The 22,426-nt window shown below is 41.1% G+C and overlaps 2 protein-coding genes across 3 annotated transcripts in view; both read left to right on the forward strand.

The window, feature by feature from the left end:
- The window catches only part of LOC141797517 (fibroblast growth factor 12-like), a 63,603-nt gene extending 41,747 nt beyond the window's left edge, over positions 1-21,856 (forward strand). For both annotated transcript variants that reach the window (XM_074678953.1, XM_074678952.1), the window contains exons 3-5: positions 3,179-3,282; positions 11,771-11,969; positions 13,782-21,856. In XM_074678953.1, the coding sequence (XP_074535054.1) occupies positions 3,179-3,282; positions 11,771-11,969; positions 13,782-13,936 (458 nt within the window). In that variant the 3' untranslated portion in view covers positions 13,937-21,856. The remainder of the gene's footprint in view (positions 1-3,178; positions 3,283-11,770; positions 11,970-13,781) is intronic.
- On the forward strand, positions 6,227-7,609 carry LOC141797515 (nuclear factor 7, brain-like). Its single transcript, XM_074678951.1, has one exon. The coding sequence runs from the start codon at positions 6,227-6,229 to the stop codon at positions 7,607-7,609; it is 1,383 nt and encodes a 460-aa protein (XP_074535052.1).
- Positions 21,857-22,426: the final 570 nt, after the last annotated feature.

The following is a 22,426-nucleotide window of genomic DNA, read 5'->3' on the forward strand; positions in this document are numbered from 1 at the left end:
TTTCCGATCTCCATTTAAATCCAAAACAAACACACGCCTCACTTAACGTCATTTACAGCAGTGTGCGTGGGACTCGGGGCCAGAATGTTGCGCGGCAGTCCAATTTAAACATACCCTTCGTAGCATCTTTAAGCAGGTTTTGGCTCCCAAGAAGGCCCCTTAGAGTTTTTTGTTTTCAACAACTGGGCTACCAGAGGTTTGAACGCCGTACTGCGTGCACGCCACTGACGAGTGTTGTGTGAGAACCAAGAGCCCCTCATAATGCACTCAACCATCATGGCCCCTCTGCACGCTCTCCACACCCTGCTGAGGAAGAAGCACGATGAAGTTTGATTAAAGTTTGATGCACACGCCGTGAAGCCCTGGGAGGACACGGTCTGAATGTCACAGCTCACATAGTGTCCGTGTACTTCACACGCTAAAAACAGCGAGCAGCAGTGAAGTTTGGAGGTGGGAGCATGGCAGTGTGGAGCTGGAGGAACCTACCAAGATGATGTTATTAAGAGTCTGCTGGACACATTTTTGATTTCTCTATGCGTTTCTTGGGTTGGTACCAACATCATGTGGAGACCACAGGTCAGCAGCCCCATCAAATATATATATAATCCTCAGTTATTAATGAGATGTCTCCATTAAACTCGTCCATCACCGTAGAAATACGAACTTTAACATGTTAACTCAAACTTAAAGGGGGGGCCAACAAAACTTAGGGCAGCGTTAAAAACATTTAGACCGCGACCCAAAGATCCTGGGCTCAGAGCCGGACCAGCCGGATGAGCCCAGGATTACAGATCCTGCTGCTTTAAAGAGATCCAAAAGGAGGACAAGAGGAGGAGGAGGAGATGTTTGGACTCCCCCTCTCCCTCTCCCTCTCGCTCTGATCATCTCTGTCTCTGAGTTAAATAAAGGAGGATTAACAGCAGCCATCATCGCCACAGGCCTCTTCCTCCTCCACCTCCTCCTCCTCATCCTCACCCACACTGCAGCTCAGTGTCCCCGAGGATTAAATCACCTCCCATCACTGCACCCCCCCCTTTCTATCTCCCTTTATTTGGCGTCTTTCTCTCAGTTTATCAGCTGCGAGCGCGGCGTCACATCAGCAGGCTGAGGCTGGATTCTCACACCGACACACGCTGACTCTATTTCCATTATTCACCGATGAGACGGCTCCAAGAAGAACGCACCACAGCTCCCGAAAACACAAACTTCAACATGATCTTTAAGTCCATCCATCAGAGCCAAACTCACAGACCCACAGACATGAAGCTAGCATCACGTTCCTGCTTCAAAACCAGGATTTTCTCCCTGATAATAAAGTGTTTTTAGCCCCGAGGAATTAAGAGTATTATAACCTGCAGTTCCTGGAGTGTCCACTAGAGGCTATTTGCATAATCAGCAGAACCCAAATACACACTCAATGAAAAAAACTAAATAGATCAAGTTGTAACTCATTATTTTCAAAGTTATAATGACCAAACAAACACCAACTTCACAAAGACTGTACATGTTTTACCAGCAGCCGATACTCAAGGCTAAAAAAATTCTTATGTCGTCCTCCTTGCCAATAGTTTGGCATTTCATTGCTGTGGTTTGTCACCATGGCAACCAGCGTCAAGTCTTGTTCAGACAACATGAATGAAGCAGGGAGAGTTAGCAGTTAAACTGTTTATTTTGCACTTCAGTTGATGTAGAAAAATCACTAAAACTCAGACAGTTATTAGCTTTATTTTGCGCTTTAATTTAAAACAAGTCGTAAACTCAGAGGGAGTTGTTTGTTTTTCATTTTTGACTTAACGTCAGAGTGACTGTGATGTCTTTGTGTGAAACAATCAGTCATTGTTAATTAAAACTTTATGTATCAAAAGCACCAGTGGTATCGATGCTCAGTATTTTTTAGATTGTCACAAGACATTTTAGCTCATTTTAGCTTTAGAGGAAGCACTTTGGCTTGTTTAAGCTCCTGAAAAAGCAGTTGAGCTTGTTTAAGTTCTAAAAAAAAAACATTTTAGCTTGTTTTAGCCCAAGAAAGAGCTCTAAAACTTGTTTTTAGCTACACAAAAAAGCACTTAAGCTCGTTAAAGCTTCAAGGAGAGCACTTTGGCTCATTTCAGCTCCATAAAAGCAGTTAAGCTTGTTAAAGGCCAAAAAAACCCATTTTAGCTTGTTTTTAGCTCCAGAAAGAGCATTTTTCCTTGTTTTAGCTTCAGAAAAAGCACTTAAGCTTGTTTTAGTTTCAGAAAGAGCACTGTAGCTTGTTAAAGCTCCTATAAAAGCACTTTGGCTTGTTTTAGCTTCAGAAAAGCACTTTGGCTTGTTTTAGCTTCAGAAAAGCACTTTGGCTTGTTTAGCTTCAGAAAAAGAACCTTAGCTTGTTTTAGCCTCCAGAAAGGGCACTTTAGCTCATTTTAGCTCCAGAAAAAAGCTGTTTAGCTTGTTTCAGTTCTTTTAAAAAAAAACATTTTTGCTTGTTTTAGTCCCAGAAAAAGCACTTGAGCTTGTTTAAGCTTTGGAAAAAACAATTTAACGTGTTTTAGCTTCAGAAAAAGCACTTGAGCTTGTTTCTAGCTCCAGAAAAAAAGCACTTAAGCTTCTTTTAGCTCCAGAAAAAGTACTTTAGCTCGTTTTAGCTCCATAAAAGCAGTTAAGCTTGTTAAAGTCCACAAAAACCAAAACATTTTGGCTTGTTTTTAGCTCTAGAGAAAGAGCTTTATCTTGTTTTTGCTCCGGAAAAAGCACTTAAGCTGCTGTAGCTACAGAAAGAGCATTTTAGCTCGTTTTAGCAAGGAGCTGATCTTTACAGCAGAGATGAACAGTTTTAAAGCTGGGTTCAAAACATGATTTCAGTCTGAACAGATCATTTCAATTTGCCCTCAAACAGCTGGGATAGGCTTCAGCCTCCTGCGACCCTGAACAGGATGAGTGGTAGAAAAGATGGATGGATTATTTCATAACTCGTTATCTTTGAAGTTATTGAGACAAGTGATTCAGAAACAAATGCTGACAGCACAGAGACTATGTTTATGTTTTATACAGTTTATAAAATGTGCTTTGAATCATGGTATTGGTTGTTGTAATTTTTGAAAAACACTGTTTCCCAGTCTCTCTTCCTACCTCAGCAGTAACTATCTTTTTCTGTGTCTCTGTGTGCGTCTGTGTGTGTCTCTGTGTGTGTGTGCAGCTCTGTTTAACCTGATCCCCGTAGGTTTGAGGGTGGTGGCCATGCAGGGAGTGAAGGCTGGACTCTACGTGGCCATGAACGCAGAGGGATTCCTCTACACATCAGTAAGAAAGCCGTGTCTGTCTTCTCCTTTCACTCACTCTGTCTGAACTCTACGTAAAGAAAGAAAACCTCCATCTCTGACTAACACTGCTGCTAATACTACGACTGCTTCATAGACTCAGACGGAGCTTCTGATGGAGTGAACTTATTTACACACAAACACATCCTCATGCTTTATTCAGCTGACTCAGCGGATAAAGACTCCGTCATGTTTTGAGCACAACACTTTAAACAGACCTGACTTTAACCTTTCAGTCACCACCCGCAAGTTTTTGGAGCCAGAGGCAAACCTGTGAGGGCGGAGCAGAGATAAAAACAAGAGAATGAGGTCAGAGACGTGGAATGAGATCAAACAACAGAATGAGAACAGAACAATAGAATGAGATGAAAACAAAAGAATGAGATATAAAAAATAAAATGAGATTAAAACAATAGAATGAGATAAAAACAAAAGAATAAGATTAAAACAACAGAATGAGATAAAAACCAAAGAATGAAATAGATAAATAAAATGAGATTAAAACAACAGAATGAGATAAAAACAATGAAATGAGATCAAAAAATTAAAAAGATGATAACAAAGGATTAGATCAAAATGATTGACTGGGCTAATAACAAAATGAGGACAAAGCAATAAAATGATATCAAACAATACAATGAGATTAAGACAATATAATGAGATCAAGAAGATAAAATCAGATAAAAACAACAGAATGAGAGCAAAGCAATTAAATGAGATTGTACAATAGAATGAGATGAAAACAAAAGAATGAGATCAAAATGACAGACTGCGATGAAATGATAAAATGAAAACAAAGCAATAAAATGAGATTAAACAAAATGAGATGAAAACAAAAGAATGAGATCAAGAAGATAGAATGAGATGGCAACTAGAAAATGAGAACAAAGCAAAAAAATGAGATTAAAAGATAGAATGAAATAAACCAACAGAATGAGATAAAAACAATAAAATGAGATAAAAACAAAAGAATGAGAACAAAGCAATAAAATGAGTTCAAAAGATAGAATGAGATTGAGGCAATAGAATGAGATTAGAACAAAAGAATGAGAACAAAGCAATAAAATGAGATAAAAAACCCAAAAATGAGATCAAAATGATGGACTCATTTTATCATGAAAGTAATAAAATGAAACCAAAGCAATAGAATGAGATCAAACCTCAACATGAGATAAAAACAAAAGAATGAGATCAAGAAGATTGAATGAGATGGCAACAAGAGAATGAGAACAAAGCAATTAAATGTGATCAAAACAATCGAATGAGATGAAAGAAAATGAATGAGACCAAGAAAGTAAAATTAAAAAAACACATTTTACCTCTTAGAAAAAATGAGGTAAAATATTTACATCAAGTATAATTTTAAATTTATAGTATGAAACTTAACAATGGTATGAGAACAGATTAACAGAATGAGATTGAGACGATAGCATGAGAATCAACAATTAGTAGGAAATTATAACAATAAAATGGGATTACAGAAATAGAATGAGATAAAAGCAATAATATGAAAACAAATCAATTGAACGAGGTTAAAACAATAACATGAGATTAAAGTACGTATATTGAGAATGGTATCAAAGGAATAGTATGAGACTCAAACAATGGCATGAGATTAAATGAATAGAATGAGATTGAGACTATAGAAAAAGGTCATAACAATAGCAGTAGATGTAACATTAGAATGAGATTAAATAAACAGAATGAGATTTTAACAAGAGAATGAGATTGAAATTTAAGGATGAGATTAAAGACACAGGCTCATGAAGGAAATATTAACTTTAGAAATAAATGAGTTCAGGAGTATGACCCTCTTTTTTTTGACTCCTTTGCGATACTTTTACAACCCATGACGCCCCCCTCTGCTGGCTGTAAGGGGTAATGCAGGTTGCAGGGAGTGTTTACGGTGGAGCTGTGGAGTGTTTTCCTCTCCTTTACACAGCGGGTGGTTGTGCTGTCATCAGACTGACGTTTCAAAGCAGAGTTTGGTTGTTGTGTAGAGTCAGAGTCCAGAGCTGGAGTCTTCCTAATGGACCCGTTGGCAGGATAACCACTCCGCCTTCAGGTGGAGTTTAGTGGCCTCTACCTGGATGACAGCGTTAGACGTCCAGCTGAATGTTTGCAGTAATACCCTCAGAGTGGTCAAGGCCGGGACAGGCCTGATGCAGGGGGACTGCAGTTTGTTGCATTGCTGCGCTGCCTCACTGAGTCCATCCAGCATCTATAATTCACGCCTGCTCCTCCTATAAAACTTTAAAATGCAATCCTTCAGTCACTGTGTGCACAGCATGAGAAACCAGATGGAGGCTGGAGGAGGAGAGACGGTGATACAGAAGAGGAGAGCAAACAGAAAGAGGAAGAGGAGGCGTCACAGGAGCTCTGTCCAGTACTCATCACCTCTAATCCATCACCCTGTGGTCAGCCCAGAGTGATGGACGTACTGCTCCTTTAGGCCCAATCATTCGGTGATGAGCTGAGTGAACAGCTCTGACTGCAGGAGGTGATCCGGGTCTGAGATCATTCTGGATCCTGGAAAAACACATCAGAGACCCTGATCCTCATTAATGCACCTTAACACGCCCTCAGTGTGAGCTCGACTTATAGAGCACGAGTCACAGAACAAACAGGAGAGCTGCTCAGACTTGTTTCTGCTTTAGGAAGCCCCGCCCCCCACCTGACTCACCTGAGACAAACCAGGAAACATGTTTACATTTGTTATGACTGAGCTGAAAGAGACGCTAAGAGACAGACGCTCAGATTAACCTTCAGACCAAAGACAGACAGCTGCAGGAGGAGAACACTGGGAACACTGGGAAATCTACCATCAGACTTTTACAACTTTGAAGCAATAAGAAACTTTAACGGCTCAGGGAGAGACTTCCTGAAGCTGCGTGCCTGCTGCGTCTTCAGCTTCACCCTCAGACAGAATGGAGGAAGACCTGATCTGTCCGGTCTGCCGTGATGTCTTTGAGGACCCGGTCATCCTGTCCTGCTGCCACAACTTCTGTGAAGACTGTCTGCAGAGCTGGTGGAGGGAGAGACCAACACAAGAGTGTCCAGTTTGCAGGAGGAGACATACGGGGGACAGACCACCTCCTAACCTGGTTTTAAAGAATCTGTGTGAGAGTTTCCTCCAGGAGAGAGGTCAGAGACCTTCAGAGGATCTCTGCAGTCTGCACTCTGAGAAACTCAAACTCTTCTGTCTGGACCATCAGGAGCCAGTTTGTCTCGTCTGCAGAGACTCAGAGAAACACAGCGAGCACAGATTCAGACCCATCGATGAAGCTGCTGGAAACCAGAAGAAGAATCTTCTGGAAACTCTGGAGCCCTTTAAGAGGAAGTTAAAGGTTTGTGAAGGAGCTAAAGTGAAGTTTGATCAAACTGCTCAACACATTCAGGTCCAGGCCCGACACACAGAGAGGCAGATTAAGGAGCAGTTTAAGAAGCTTCATCAGTTTCTAGAAGAGGAAGAGGAGGCCAGGCTGTCTGCACTGAGGGAGGAAGAGGAGCAGAAGAGTCAGAGGATGAAGGAGCAGATGGAGGCTCTGAGCAGAGAGATAGCAGCTCTTTCAGACACAGTCAGAGACACAGAGGAGCAGCTGAGAGCTGGAGGCGTCTCATTCCTGAAAAACTACAAGGCTGCAGTGGAAAGAGTCCAGCAGCGCCCCCTGCTGGAGGATCCACAGCTGCCCTCAGGAGCTCTGATAGAGCAGGCCAAACACCTGGGCAACCTGAGCTTCAACATCTGGAACAAGATGAAGGACATGGTCTCCTACAGTCCTGTGGTTCTGGACCCAAACACTGCTGGATCTAAACTCATCCTGTCTGAGGATCTGACCTCTCTAAGAGAAGGAGAGAGACAGGAAGGTCCTAAAAACCCAGAGAGGACTTTCTGCTGTGTCCTGGGCTCTGAGAGCTTTGACTCAGGGACTCACAGCTGGGACGTGGAGGTTGGAGACGGTACGGGCTGGAGCCTGGGTGTGATTTCAGAGTCTCTTCAGAAGGAGGGATTCACAGAGTTTCGGTTTTGGAGAATATGGTTCTCCTGCGGTAAATACGGAGCTTCCTCTTCATCCCGTCCTGACTCTGATCTGTCCGTGAAGAATCGTCCTCAGAGGATCAGAGTGAATCTGGACTGGGACAGAGGACAGCTGTCGTTTTCTGATCCTGATACTAACACACACATACACACCTTCACACACACTTTCACTTTGACTGAGAAACTGTTTCCATGCGTTAGTACATGGAAGAACCAAACGCTGAAGATTTTACCTCTGAAGGTCTCTGTGAGCATGACAGCAGACAGATGATGATGATGATGAGTCTGTTAATAATCAGTCTGTTTAACTCATTTAAAGTTCTTAAAGTGATCCGAGCCAAAGTTTGAGGTTATTCAATGTTTACTTTAGTCTGTGATTTGATTGGTTGTTGGTGTAAAGTTTTGTTTCTATGGTAAAATAAATCAGTGATGTTAAATTCTGACCTGTTGCTGTGATGTGTGAACATAAAAAGCCCTTTCACTAATTTAAAATTTATTGTGCTGAAATACTGACTCAGCATTTCAGCATGTTGTTATTTGAATCTTGATTTTAACTCTTCCATATTCTTCTACATGTTACTTTTGGCACTTACCACAGCCTTATTTTTTGTCTGATTTGTTCAGTTTGAATTTAGACCAATTCAGTTTGTTCAGGAGAAGTGTCCTTGTATTTTTCATGATTCTAGCAATTGTACTTTTTGAAATATTCCACATTTTTCACAATTTTCTGCCCATTGAATCGAATGGAATGCTTACAATTCTGCCTAAAACTGCTTCAACTTTTAGATTTTAGAGACTGCATGCTTCCAGACTTTATTCTTGCTTTAAGAGTTAAGAGACTGCTTTTAGAGTCTGTCCCTTTAAGAGAGTGATGTAACAGCTGTCTGTGGTTAAGAATCCTCCTCCTCTGTTGCAAAACGCTCTCTCTTAGCGGTTTATGAGCTAATCACTCCTCCTCACTGGGAGGTTTCCTGACTGTGTGTTTGACTGTGAGGAAGTTAAATATGGTCTGTTTAGCCCCTCCCCGTCAGGTATAACAGGTGTATGTGTGGATAAAACAGGTGGTTGAGTTAGCAAAGCTTCTGATCAGCTCCATCCGTCTCCTCCTGCTCCCTGTAACCACAGGTTACTCCTCTGCACCTCCTGGAGGTTCAGGGTTTGCGTGAATGCCTCTGTCATGAAATATAATCTGTTTCTCTGCTGGATTACAAAGCAAAGCCGTGTGTTCTGATGTTTATTTCAGGCTCATATTCTGCAGATGTTGAATATGTTACGGTTTATTGTTGAGTCCACACAAACATGTAGGAGGCACAAAAGAAAACACCAACCAGGACCCAGAGAAAAACCAGAGGAGGGAGGAAGGAGAGAGCTTTAGGAGGAGGAGGGAAGGAAAGGGATGATGCAAATGTTTTTTTTCCAGCCTGGTGTCACATCAGGACAAATGAAAACCTGTTTCCTAGTTAGTCTCAGGTGAGCCTCAGGTGAGGGGGGCGGAGCTTCTTCGGAGCAGGAGTCTGACGGCTTCATTTTAACTCCTGCAGTGTAAACAAACCTGTCTTGTCTTGCAGAGTGTGAGTGATGAGTGTGTCCTGGTTAAGGTTAAAGAAACCTTCCTTATACACGTTCCTTAACTCATGCTCACAGTGAAGCTGTCCCAAACACCTCCAGACAGGCAGCAGGGGAAAGTAGAGAAACTTCTTTTCTTTGCAGCAAATGTGTTCAGATGCTGAGGCTGTAGGCAGAACATCGAAAATTATAAATAAAAAAAAATCTATAAAGAAAATAAAAGTTTTAAACTAAGCCTAAGTCATGGTACATGGGAAATAGAAAAAGGAGAAAAAGCAAGTGTAAAAAAAACTAAAAGCTTTCAACATACGGGTCACATGACCAGTGGTAATATCAGCGGTAGTAAAGGATATAGTAAAATATGCTGGAGAAGATGTGGTAGTAAAGCTATACAACAGTCGTAGTTTCAGCATAAGTAGCATCAACAGGGGTAGTAGAAGAATAGGAAGAAGTAGCAGTAGTGCTTGGAGTAGGGATGGGTACTGAATTAGGTACTTTTATAGGTACCAACTGAATTCCGTCAAAAGCACCAGGTATCGATTCATGTAAAATCAGAAGGTTCCATGTTTAGGTACCTAAACGCATCCTTGTGACTGTGAAGGAGTGGAGCAGTAGGCGTTTTTCCGTAGGAGACCTGAACACAACATTGCAGTGTTATATGTTTGTGTATGTAAGAATAGATAAGTTAAATTGAAAAAAAAAATGAATAAACAAACTGATATTTTTACAGCATAAACACAAAAAAGTACAGAAAATTGGTTTCGCTGAGTACCGGTACCAATTGCCAGGTACCAGGCATCGGTACTGTATCGCTTCAAATGCAAAAGGTACCCATCCCAGACTAGCAATAGCAGTAACAAAGTAGTAGTAGTAGTATAAGAAGCATTGGCAGTAGCAATAGTAGAAGAAGTAGCGTTAGCAAAACAAGCAGGGAAAAACAGAAGAGGTAAAAATAGGAGCAATAGTAGAATCATAGAAGAAGAAATGTTACTACCATTACAGTAGTAGTAGTAATAGTAGAGGTATTAGCATTAGCAAAAATGGCAGGAGAAAAAATAGAAGTAGTAATGGCAGTAGTGATAGTCAAAGAAAAAGAAGAAGAAGGAGCATTACTAGTAGTAGCAACAGTAGTAGTGGGAAGTATAATTTGTGAAACAGAAGCAGAAGTGGAAGTAGTAACAGCAGCTATAGAAGTACTGGCATTAACAGAAGTAGTAGTAGAAATATAAGCATAAGTAGCATAAGTACAAGCCTTAGCAGCAGTAATGGTGGCAGTAGTATTTGTAGTTTAAGTAGTGGCAATGCTAGTAGTAGTAGCACTAGTAGAAGCAGCAGTAGTAGTAGTTCTAGTAGATTTATTAGTTCTTCCAGCAGTAGTAAGAGAGTGATGGTAGCAGAAGTAGTAGAGGTACTTGTAGTATCAGTTGAATAAGTTTACATTTCTGTAGTAATAGTATTCGTAGGTGGAGTAGTAGAAGTAAAAGTAGTAGTAATAGTAGGATTATCAGCAGTAGTATAAAGCAGTAGTCGTTAGGGATGTCCACTGGATTAGGTACTTTTATAGGTACCGAACGAATTCTGTCAAAAGTACCGGGTACCGGTTCTCGTAAAATCAAAAGGTACCATGTTTAGGTACCTAAAAGCATCTTTGTGACTGTGAGGGAGTGGAAGAGAAGGTGATTTTCTATGCTGGACATGAACACAGCATTACAAGGTTATATAATGAAGAATTCACATGTTAAATTGAAAAAAATGTATACTTAATTGTCAAACAAATTGAAATTTTTTACCACATAAACACAAAAAAGTACCGAAAATTGGTATGTTACGTACCGGTACCAATTGCCAGTAGTAATTAGTTGAAGTAGTAGTTGTAGAAGTTGTAGCTGTAGTAGCAGCAGCATTAGCATTAGTGTTCCTGATTGTTTAGATTAGTTAGTATAAACAGCTGTGTGGTTTCCATGGCGATGGAACATCAAAGAGCAGTGAAGCTCATTCACTTCCTTGTGACTTTTGGATGAGATAAGGCTCTGAAACAGCTGTGGCTGTGTCAAAACTGTGATAGCTATCAGAAAAATGATGACATCATGAGCATCCTGAGACGCCGATGAACACAGTGACACGTTTAACATGTCTGTGCTGTTAAAAATTTGGGCACCATGGCAAGTTAAAAAAGTGCTTCAAAGATGATTGATCAGTTCTCTGAGGCTCAACGTTAACATTGATACAGATGGAGAGGTTTGAGTCACATCTGCCATTTTGAAACTTTTTGAGCCAATAGTGTTCCTGTATTTGGTTCAGGAAGAATTTAAGGTAACAGAGGAAAAGTTTACCTATGTTTTGATCTGTTAATCATGTCTGTTGAGTAAAGTTTGTGGATATCATGGCAGAAAGATTTACGGACATTTTAAAACCCAACCCTTCCAATAAAGCAAGTTAGCTGATGAAGTCAGCAGCGGATCAGGTGTTGTGCTCTCCCTGCCTCAGATTTTGGCATCCACAGAGGCAGGAAGAGGAAAAGCAGGGAGCTCCCAGAGCCTTAAATCCAGATTTAACTTACTGCATGTAAATAATTTATCCTTTCTGATGAGCATGGTCAGGACTGATACAAACAAACAGACTGTACGATTCCATGTGCTGACGTGGAATGCTAAAGCCTGAGGCAGGCAGAGCACACCTCCCTGCACTGTCATGCAGCAAAGACACAAAGACTAATGAAGGCTCTGTTCCTCTTTCAGATCACTAAACTGTGTGTGTGTGTGTGTGTGTGTGTGTGTTTGTGTGTGTGTGTGTGTGTGTGTGTGTGTGTGTGTGTGTGTGTGTGTGTGTGTGTGTGTGTGTGTGTGTGTGTGTGTGTGTGTGTCAGGATGTGTTCACAGCGGAGTGTAAGTTCAAGGAGTCGGTGTTTGAGAACTACTACGTCATCTACTCGTCCACGCTGTACCGGCAGCACGAGTCGGGCCGGGCCTGGTTCCTGGGGCTCAACAAGGACGGAGTCATCATGAAGGGGAACCGAGTGAAGAAGACCAAACCCTGCTCGCACTTTGTGCCCAGACCCATCGAAGGTGAGACACACACACACACACACACACACACACACACACACACACTGTCCAGAGATGCTTTGGTTTTGAAATGTGAAACATTAGAGAGACGGTAACGGCTCTTTCCTTAAACTCAGAGCAGCGTCTCATAGAATCAAATTAACATCTTCAGTTTTGACGGAGTGACCCGCGCTGAGTGTTGTGGGTGTTTGCAGCCCTCCCTCAGCAGGTGAGTCTCTGCGAGGTGAAGAAGAAGAGCGTGGAGGTGAAGCAGGTCGTCCTGCAGGTCACCATGAAGCTCTAATATCACAGACGGACGATGAACAGGAAACATGAAGCTCCCTCTCTGCTTTCAGCCCCTCCTCCATCCTTATTTAAAAATACCTGAACACTATCACCTTCCTCTCCCCCACACCTCTGTCCTTCTCCTTCAACCTCACCCTCCTTCTCCTCTTCCTCCTCTTCATCATCATCATCATCATCATCATCATCATCATCATCATCATAATACCTCTCTTCTTCAGCCTCACTTTCTTCACCTCTTTCATCCTCTTCTTTTCCCTCTGTCACAAAGGACTTTATCCGGGCGTCAACAGACATCCGAAATTAATCTCAAATTAATCGCAAAGTGATCGCAATGAATGAATCACAATTTCATCATGGATTGATCTTTTAAAATAATCACAGATTGATCATGATTAATCACAAGTTAAATGCAGATTAATCACGATTAATTGCAAATTAATCACAAATTGATCACAAATTAATTGCAGATTGATCACAACTAATCAAAAATCAATCATGGATTGATTATGATAATTCACAAATTCATCACAGATGATTTGCAAATTAATTCCAGATTAATCACTTGATCCATTTTTTTCTAATCCAGACCATTCTTATACAGTTCCTTTTAATCTAGATAATTTTAATCCAGGTAATTTTAATCCAGATCATTCTAATCAAGATCTTTTGATCCAGAATATTCTAATCCTGATTGTACTAATCCAGATCATTCAAATAAGGATTTTTCTGATACAGATTACACCAATCCAGATCTTCTTATTCCAATTCTTTCTAATCCATATTGTTCTAATCCAGTTTATTCTGATTTGATTCCTTCTAATCCAGATCATTTTAATCTAGATTGTTTTAATCCAGGTCAGTCTAATCCAGACCATTCTTATACAGTTCCATCTAATACAGATCATTTTAATCCAGAACATTCTAATCTAGATCAATTTATTCCGGATCATTCTAATCCAGATCATTGTAATCCAGATCATTCTAATCCTGATTGTATTAATCCAGATAATTTTAATAAATCCAGATAATTTTAATAAAGATTTCTCTGATACAGATAATTTTAATCCAGATCTTTTTAATCCATTTTTTTCTAATCCATATTTTTCTAATCCAGTTCATTCTAATTTGATTCCTTCTAATCCACATCATTTTAATACAGATTGTTTTAATCCAGGTCAGTCTTTTCCAGACCATTCTTATACAGTTCCTTCTAATACAGATCATTTTAATCTAGTTTGTCATAATCCATTTTGTACTAATCCAGATCATAATTGTTCAGATCTTTCTGATCCGGATTGTTCTAATCCAGATGTTTTAATCCAGATCATTCTTATCCAGATTCTTCTTCTCCAGTTTATTCTAATCCAGATTGTTCTAATCTGTATTGTTTTTATTCAGATCTTTCTTATCCAGATAGTTGTAATCCAGATTAAGCATATATAATCTGCTTGTTGTGTTTTCATGAGTTGATGATCTGTAGTGAGTAATGTGTCGTCTCCCCCCATCCTCCCCCTCTCCCCCCCACAGTCTGCATGTATAAGGAGCCGTCGCTGCACGAGCTCGAGGAGAAGCTGCAGAAGTCCTCACGGAGCCCGACGCTGAACGGCGGGGAGCGAGCAGAGAGCCGGGAGGCCCTGAGGGAGCAGCAGGAGGAGGACTGCACAGAGCAGGACGGATCATAGCCTGCAGCGCCCCCCACAGGCCAGGAGGAGGAGGAGAACTCCCATTTTAACACTCCCTCTGTTCAACTACAACCACACCAACGACGACAACAACCGCCACGACAATGACAACGACGGCGAAAACAACGAAAACAAAGAAAAAAAGAAGCTAAAAAAATCTTCTTGCTCATGTTGAAATATTTTAAATCTTACGGGGGAGGGCGAGGGGGAGGGGCTTGTTTGAAAATGATCAGGACGTTGATGATGATGATTTACATTTTATGCAAAAAGCCCTGCTGGTACGGCGCCCGGAGGCTAGCACACCTACTCTTCATCGCTTCTTTGTAATCATCATCATCATGGCAGTCACCGTGATGACTAAATGTTTTCCCGAGTTGAGCGAGCGCTGAGAACTCTGAAGCTTTAAGCCATGTAGAAACTTCACTTCTTTCATCTCCTAATGAATGCAAAAACTCTCGCACTTTCTTCACGCCGCGCTTCTTCTTCTTCTGCCTCTTCCTCTCCGTGTTGTTCTGTCCAATCAGAGAGAAGAGATCCTGAGTTGTCTTCTTTGGCTGCCACGTCTCGTTTGTTTCCCTCGTTTTGATTCCAGGTCGGGGAGACGTCGGGTTTTGTTGCAGACACTGCCGAAAAAAAGCTTCAAGGGGAGGGTTTAGGGTGTGGGACTGATGGACTCGGACTGGCTCCAGGTCACCGGCTCATGTTCATGGATCTGAGGTCTGCTGGTTTCTAGAAGCTTCCAGATTAGTTTCTACAGAAGCATGCTGGTGTTCGTACAAAATCACCAAATTTCACAGCCCTGCACTGCTTCGATTATCAACCACGTTTACACTGGTTTCCTTTGTGCAACGACAGAAACTGCTCCCACTTCATCTCCACAAAATCATCCTGAGAGAGATTCAGAGATAATCCAGCACGGTGTCAGGGTTTGGTTCGAAAAAGAGCGGGAAAAGACAAAGAGAAGGCAGAAACAGGTTAACTGGAGTTCCTTATTTCAGCCCTGAGTTTTGTTTGCAGGCAACACCTTTAAGACGAGGACTTCAGATGATTATATGTGAAACTCAAAGCAAAAGGCAAAAGAGGACTTTGAAAGAAAAACAGAAAACTTTAAAATTTTTCACAACTAAATGTGAAGCTTCACTGGCATCCCGAAATAGTTAAGAAATACCAAAACAATTTCATTTAAAGTTTTGAGACTTAATCCCTATTTCTGTTTGCTTCCTTTTTGTTTGTTTTGTTTTTTCACTAATTGACAAAGCTGCCTACCTGATGCCATAGAAGCACTGATTGGAAACAGTTGTGTGACATCATCAAGTAGCTGTTAGAGAAATGTTGATGCGGGTCATTCCAAATATTGAGCCAGTTGAAAGATTTCAGTCTCACTGAGCTTCTCTGGCATTCTGATGTAGTTCAAGAAATATTTTATCCAAACAAAGATAATTTTTTTTTTTTGAACATTGGTTTTTGTAATGCTCACTTTTTGTTTACTTCTGACTAGAAAAGATGCAAGAAAAAAGCAGATCAGAAACACATAAGAGTTGCGTGATTTCTTGGCTTCAGGAGGAGCCGCAATGTCCAATAGCAAGTTGAAAACTATTAATCTTCATAATTGGACATGAAGCTTCTCTGGCATCCTGACATCACTCAAGAAATATTTCATCCAAAAAAGGATTAAAATATTTTTTTTTTGTAATTTTTTGCGTTAATTTTGTTTGAAGCACTTTATTATGTTTTTCTTTTTACTGAATTATGAAAGATGCCTCCAAGATGCCAGAGAAGATGCCAGAGAAGCACGGATTGGAAACACGGAAGTATGATGCCAGGTTTTGGCTGCAGGAAACATTTACGGTAAATGTGTTTTTTTTTTTTTTTTAATATTGAGCAGAAATATTTCACCTAACCAGAAATTATTTTGTCTTTTGAGAGTCTCCCTCTTGACATATTTTACAATCCCCCCCAAAAAGAGACACAAAAACAGCAGCTGTCAATCATCGGTAAACGTAACGTAAAGCCTCGTTCATAACCTCTTAAAACTAATGAAAATGAAACTTTTCAGAAAAAAGAGGACTTGAAAACAAGACAGCCAAATTTTATCTTCAAATCACCATGACAATCTGACATGAGAAACAATTCAACGAGGTGTATTTACTTTTTTAAAGTTTGACCACGGCTCCTACAGAATGACTAGGGAGATGGATTTTTTTTTACCTATACTGCATCCAGCCACCAGGGGGAGCAGTTTTTGTGGCAACCTTACTTTGAGCCGAGCACGATGATGTCCATAACAGAAGAAATGTTATCCAACATGAGATTGAAACTTTTTGGTTTTTGCTTATTTACAGAGCTGCCATCAAGATGCCAGAGAAGAAAGGTCAGAAATACAAATGTGTCACGCTTTGAGACTTTTTTGCTCTTAAAGAGGAAAACATATTTACAGGTTAGAAGATTAAGCTTCTGTTTGTGCCTTTTTGTTTAAGCTCAAATTTTGCAGCCTGAGAGACAAAACCCAGGGCAACAAAAAGCAGAGTTCCCATTCAAACACCAACTTCGTTGTATGTCAGAGTGTGAACACACCCTGTCTCTCCGTCCGCTGTTTGATGTGAAGAAGCAGGATGAGTTTACAGAGATGAAGTGGAAGCTGCAGCTGTGTGTGAGGAATGTAAAGTAGAAAAAAACTGCCGAGCACACAGAATGAAAACCATCCTCCTGGCTCTGTCCTCGTGCTGCGTTCAGGTCAGAGGAAATTTGAGTGTTTCCCAAACGGAGAGGAGAAGTTGCAGGCAGAAATATTGCATGATGTATGCTCTGAAAAGACGCCCCCGCAGCCGTTTGGGGCTGTAAATGATTTATGGAGACACTAACAGCTGTGTTGTGTAACTCTGATCCGGTCTGAACAGGACTGAACCGCCGGGCGGGCGGACTCTGTTACCGCTCTGTCCGGGTGTGTTGGCAGCTCGGTATGATCCGGTGTGTGATCTGATGTGACGGGCTGCTGCGGACGCTAACGTGTTGTTAAATGACTCAGCATGTATTAGAGGCTCACTCCCTCTCACTTTGAACACGACTGTACGTTTTGTTTTTACCTCAGCAGACTCGTCGGGGATGCTGAGCTCTGATTGGTGCACTTATAAAAGTGGGCGGGCTGATTTTTAAACATGTACTCCTTTGTCAGCGTTACATCAGTGTCTTCAGCTTCGTGATTGGTTCTTTTAGTAACAGCTGTCTCACTTTAAGATCTTCAAACTGAGCGAGCAGAGACGGTAACAGCGGTGCATCGTCAGCGTAACGCTTGAATCTGTGACAAACAAACAGCTGTTCCCCTTGATGCGCTCCACACAAGTCACATGTAATTTTATGAAACGCAGATTTTAAGCTCTTTAAATTGAATCACAGCAGTTTTGCACAGTCAGCGCATCAAAAAGTGAGAAAAAGTGACTCTTGTATTTCCTGTACGGCTGATTCTTTACAAAAAAAACTAGAAAACAGGAAGTGTTCAGCCTCTGAAGGTGTGCTCAGACCCAAAGCAGAGTGATTATTCAGTTCAAAGTTCACACAAAAACACAAAAAGACCCAAACTTGTGTTGATTTTTTTTATATTTTTCAGAAAAACTTGTTTGAAGAAGAATGTTGAGGTTCCCATGACGGCTGTACGCTCCAACCAAACCCCATTCAAAAAAACAAAGATTTAAAGTTGTTTGCTTCTCAGATTAGAAAGACACCTGGCAAATCCTGAATTCAGACTTTTTCCAAATCAGAAACCTCATGTGGTTGATTCGGCATCCTATCCTGGTTATTTTTGTTAAACCACAGAAACATCTGGGGGCGTTTCTCCTCCGGGTCTGAGCACATTTTCAGCAGCAGCCAGAGGGCGGGGACGACTTTAGCCGACGTAAAGGTGTGATAAAGATAAAGGTGTGAGAGAGGAGACATGGCCGAGTCAGCTCAGTCATCGCCGTCCTCTCCTGGTCACACCTCCTGCTCTCGCCGTGTTGCGTTCAGGTGTCGGCTGGTGAGAGGACTGTGTAACATTTCTAACACTGCCCTGCTTGGTTTAGAGAAAAAGCACTGCCCTGACAGCTCTTAGACTCTGACCACCTCTGAACATCACGACCAACAAGCACGCCTGAAAAATGATGAAGACTTTCACACACATGCCAAATGGTTTTTGATGTAACTTCCTCTTTCCAGCAGATCTTTGAGTTCACTTTAAAAACAGCTGCATATCCCTTTAATCACTGATGTTTCTCTCATACTAATTCATCATTTTTCTGAGCGTGTCGTTGAGTCGTTCAGACAAACAGAGTCGCTTCACTGCCCTGAAACCTTCACTTCTTTTCTCCTCCGCTCACTCAGACCTGTGTCTCGCCTCACCTGTTACTAACTGAGCTTCCCAAAGTCACTTCAACTGTTTACCTGTTTACAAAACAACAACTCACTCGTGGACCTCCCTTTCTGTGTTTCAGCCCATTTCTCTGAGAGTTCATCACTGCCTTCGTTTTTTATTAGAACTGATTCATGTCGTCGTTTTGTGTCCGATGTTCAACGTCTGTTTTTACATATCAGTCAGGTCCTTTATGCTCTCCGGGCTTTAGTAAGAGAAAAAGTCAGCTTCCTTGTTGTAGTCTGAGCATCGACCAATCAGATGTGAGCAGGAGTTCTAGAATTCCGAGATCAAAGACAGGATTCTGTCTTTGATTCCGATGTTCTAGAACTCTGGAGTGAAGCCTCTGAAAAGTTTCAGTGTCCATGATTGGATGTTAAGTTTCTTCTGGTGTCCTAACCAAACTGAGATTAAACTTTTTTTTTTTTTTTTGTAATGTCTTAAATTTAGTTGAAACATTTTCATTTTGTTTCTCTGATGATTTTTAAAATTGCCACTAATATGCTAGAGAAGCATAGATTGGAATCACACATGAATGATGCCACCAACGTTTTATTCAAAACGGGATTAAAATTAATTTTCATTAGTAATGTTCTTGGTAATGTTTTTTTGTTTTTAAACACCAGTTTGGTTTTTTTGATGATTTTTAAAGCTGCCAGTGAGATGCCAGAGAAGATGCCAGAGGAGCATAGATTGGAAACACAGCCACTGGCATCCTATCCAAAAAGGATTGAATTAATTTCTTCATTAGTAATGTTTTCATTAAGTTGAAACATTGTCAGATGGTTTTTTGATAATTTTTAACGCTGCCACTAAGACGCCAGAGAAGATGCCAGAGAAGCATAGATTGGAATCACACATAAATGGTGCCACTGGCTTTCTATTCAAACCGAGATTAAAATAATTTCTTCATTAGTAATGTTTTTATTTAGTCAAAACTGTTGTCAGTTTGTTTTTCTAATGATTTTTAAAGCTGCCACTAAGACGCCTGAGAAGATGCCAGGGAAGCATAGATTAATGTAATAATGTAAACACAGATGTATGATGCCACTGGCATTCTGACATGACTCAAGAATTTTTTTCGTTTAAACATTTTTTTGCTTTGTGGTAAAGATCTATAATTTTACATATCAGTGAGGTCCTTTTTGCTCAGCATAGTGAGTATCGACGAATCAGGAGTCAGCAGAGGTTCTAGAAGTTCTGTCTTTGACCCAAGCATTCTAGAACACCTGAAGAAAAGTGAAGCCTCTGTAAAATTTACTGTTTACAGTGAAACTGAGGCTTACCCTGAACAGTTAAAAAGGCACAGAAACACGGATGTGTGACGTAAAGTGCTGACGGCAGGAGGAGGAAGAGCAAGTTAAAAATTTTGGGGGGTTTTTTGCGACAAAATATGAAGTTTCTCTGGCAACTTGACTTAACAGGATAATTTATCCAAAGTGAGATAACTTTTTTTTTTTTTTTTTTTTTTATGGTGGCTTTTTTCAAAGTTAGTTTTTTTCAAAGATGCCAGAGAAGCATGTATTAAAAAACAAATGTGTGAAGCCATGTGTTTGCAGCAGGAGAAAAACAGATGTTATCAAGTTGACAAATGTCAATCTCAATGGCGATACACTGAGTTTCTGTGACTTCCTGACACACCTTGGGAAATATTTATCCAAAACAAAATGGAGGTACTATTTTCGTTCGATATTTTTCAGTATTGGTTTCTAGAATTGTATCTTTGACCTCAGAATTCTAGAACATCTGAAGAAAGACAGAATGAAGCCTCTGTTTCCTGTTAACTGTGAAACTGAGACTCACCATAAACACGAGCTTCAGTCACAGCGTTGCTCCCGCTGACTCCACAGGAATGCCTCTTTGGAGAGATTAATTGTTGTCAGGTGATAGTCAATGGATTCAGAGATTGTTGCATCTTTTACAACAAAACGTTAAAGTTTGTTGAAAAGGTTTTGGTCGTTACTCGAGCTGAGAGACATTGGAATTTTTTTCCTGGTTTATGGTCGTTTGTTTGTCCTTTGATGCAGCAGAGATTAAATCCACACTCAGGTGAATTTTCGGAAGCTCAGTCCCCTCCCATCAGCCGACGTCAGCCCACACAGGAAATACAGAGACTTCAAAATAAAAGCATGCAGAGATTAAAGCTCAGAGATTCTTTCGCTGACAGCTAAACTGTGATGCATGCTCCGTTCTGAAACATGCCGCTACTTCTGCCGCCATTTTGAATTCAAGTGAGAAGGGGTCTGTCGGAGGCAGGGTCATGGAGGGTTTACCCCTTCTTTGTGTGTCATTGATTACAGCATAGAGATGGATGGATGAATGGACGGATGGATGGACTAAAGAGCTGATAGAGGGAAAGGAAGGAATGAACCAATCACAATCCACCGCACTGCCTCTGAGAAAGTCTTCCAGTTTGGGGTTTTTGGGGGTGGGGCCTCGGGGGACAGGGGACAGAAACACTCCTCATGGTTTCTTCTGCTGGTCCACAGAGACGTTTGAGACAAGTGAATGCTCTGCTGTCCACGTGTCTGTGAACGCACCACACGACAGGAATGTTGTAACAGGAGTGTCCTCTCTGTCACACCTGCTTCTGACGCAGCACAGCTGATAGAGGAGGCGTGTCTTCATCATAACTACCAAATCTGAAAAGTTTATGTTCGTGAAGCGTGTTTTTTTTTTATTTACAGACATTGATAAAACAACCGGACAGCGTTTTTATCACCTCTAACATGAATTTTTAACTGTAATATTATTAATTTTTGACATGACCACTTTAACGTGGCAAGGATGGATTTAATACTACGCTAGCTAACCTGAAAAGACTGGAGGTTGTTCCTGTTAAATCCAGTGAAACATTCCCCCAGACAAATTTAACAACAACAGAACACAGAACACCGAACACGAACTTCACCAGGTGATGCGTTCAGGCACTGTGGGACAAAACAAAGACAGACACCTCACTCTAACAAACAGAAAAGGAGAATATCCAAAATTCCCACAGGGACCTGAACACAGCACGAGGTGTTTGTGTTGATATTTATGGTGAATCTGTCATCGCCTAAAGGCAGCGTGTGTGTGTGGTCAGAAGCAGGAAGTAGAGAGGACACTCCAAGAGCAGCAGGTCGACTCGTGGCGTGATGAAAACCTGGCAAGTGTTTGACTTTAACCTTTAACCACAGCGTTACAGGTGTAAAGCTGCGAGTCGACCCGCTGAACCCTCTGAAACTTTACCCAAAAACAGAAAGAGGCCCCGGCCCATAGGGGGCGCTGTCGCTGTTGCTTGGAGAAGTTCACAGCACTGCCGACCGCCACCGGCATAAAACGATGATGTCATAACCAAGCTACAGAGGGAGGTGGAGCGGCGGGGAGCTGCTGCCGTGTTGAAAATAAACCCTGAAGCGTTTGCTCTTTCGTTGTGTTTGCTGATGTTTGCACCTTTTCTGACACACCTTCATATAACGCATCATATATTAGAGAATCATCGCAAATACGCCGCAGGATGAAAAAGATGATTGAAAATAAAAAAGAATGAAATTAAAGTCCAGCCTCTGCCTGTTTCTTTCAGTCTGAGTCTTTGTGTTTGAACCAAAGTCGGAGATCTTTAACACCCTGGACCTAGATCTCCCATTCATTCTAATAGGGAGTGACGGGAGAGGGTGTCTCTGGGGTTCACCAACTTCGAGGGCTTGTCATTCAAAAATCATTTCTGAAACAACAAATTCCCACAGTGCTTTTGTAAAGCAGGGCTCACTCTGTCATCTGAGCGAATTTCAAAGAGATATCATTTATGGCCTCGGAGAAGATAACTTTCGAAAAAGGCCCAAAAAATGTGGCAAAATTTTAATTTGAAAGGCAAATTGCTGGCTTCCTGTTTGAAATAGGTGCAGGCTGTCAGTGTATGATTTTAGCATCTTGATTTGACAAACATTTTGACGTTGGATTGATCTCTCTACGACATTCCCACTGCCCATAAGAGACGTTTTAGTGTGCCTAGGTGGCGCAAGAGAGCACATTTTTGTATGATGGAGGTCAATTTTGGTATTGTATTGAATTTTCTGCTGAATCCAAGGTGTTTGCCAACTTTTTTCCTTTCTTAAACTTCAGACCTT

The sequence above is a fragment of the Halichoeres trimaculatus genome, unplaced genomic scaffold (assembly GCF_033239565.1).
Source record: "Halichoeres trimaculatus isolate MK-OKI-2021-1 unplaced genomic scaffold, fHalTri1.1 fHalTri1_scaffold_9, whole genome shotgun sequence".
NCBI lineage: Eukaryota > Metazoa > Chordata > Actinopteri > Labriformes > Labridae > Halichoeres > Halichoeres trimaculatus.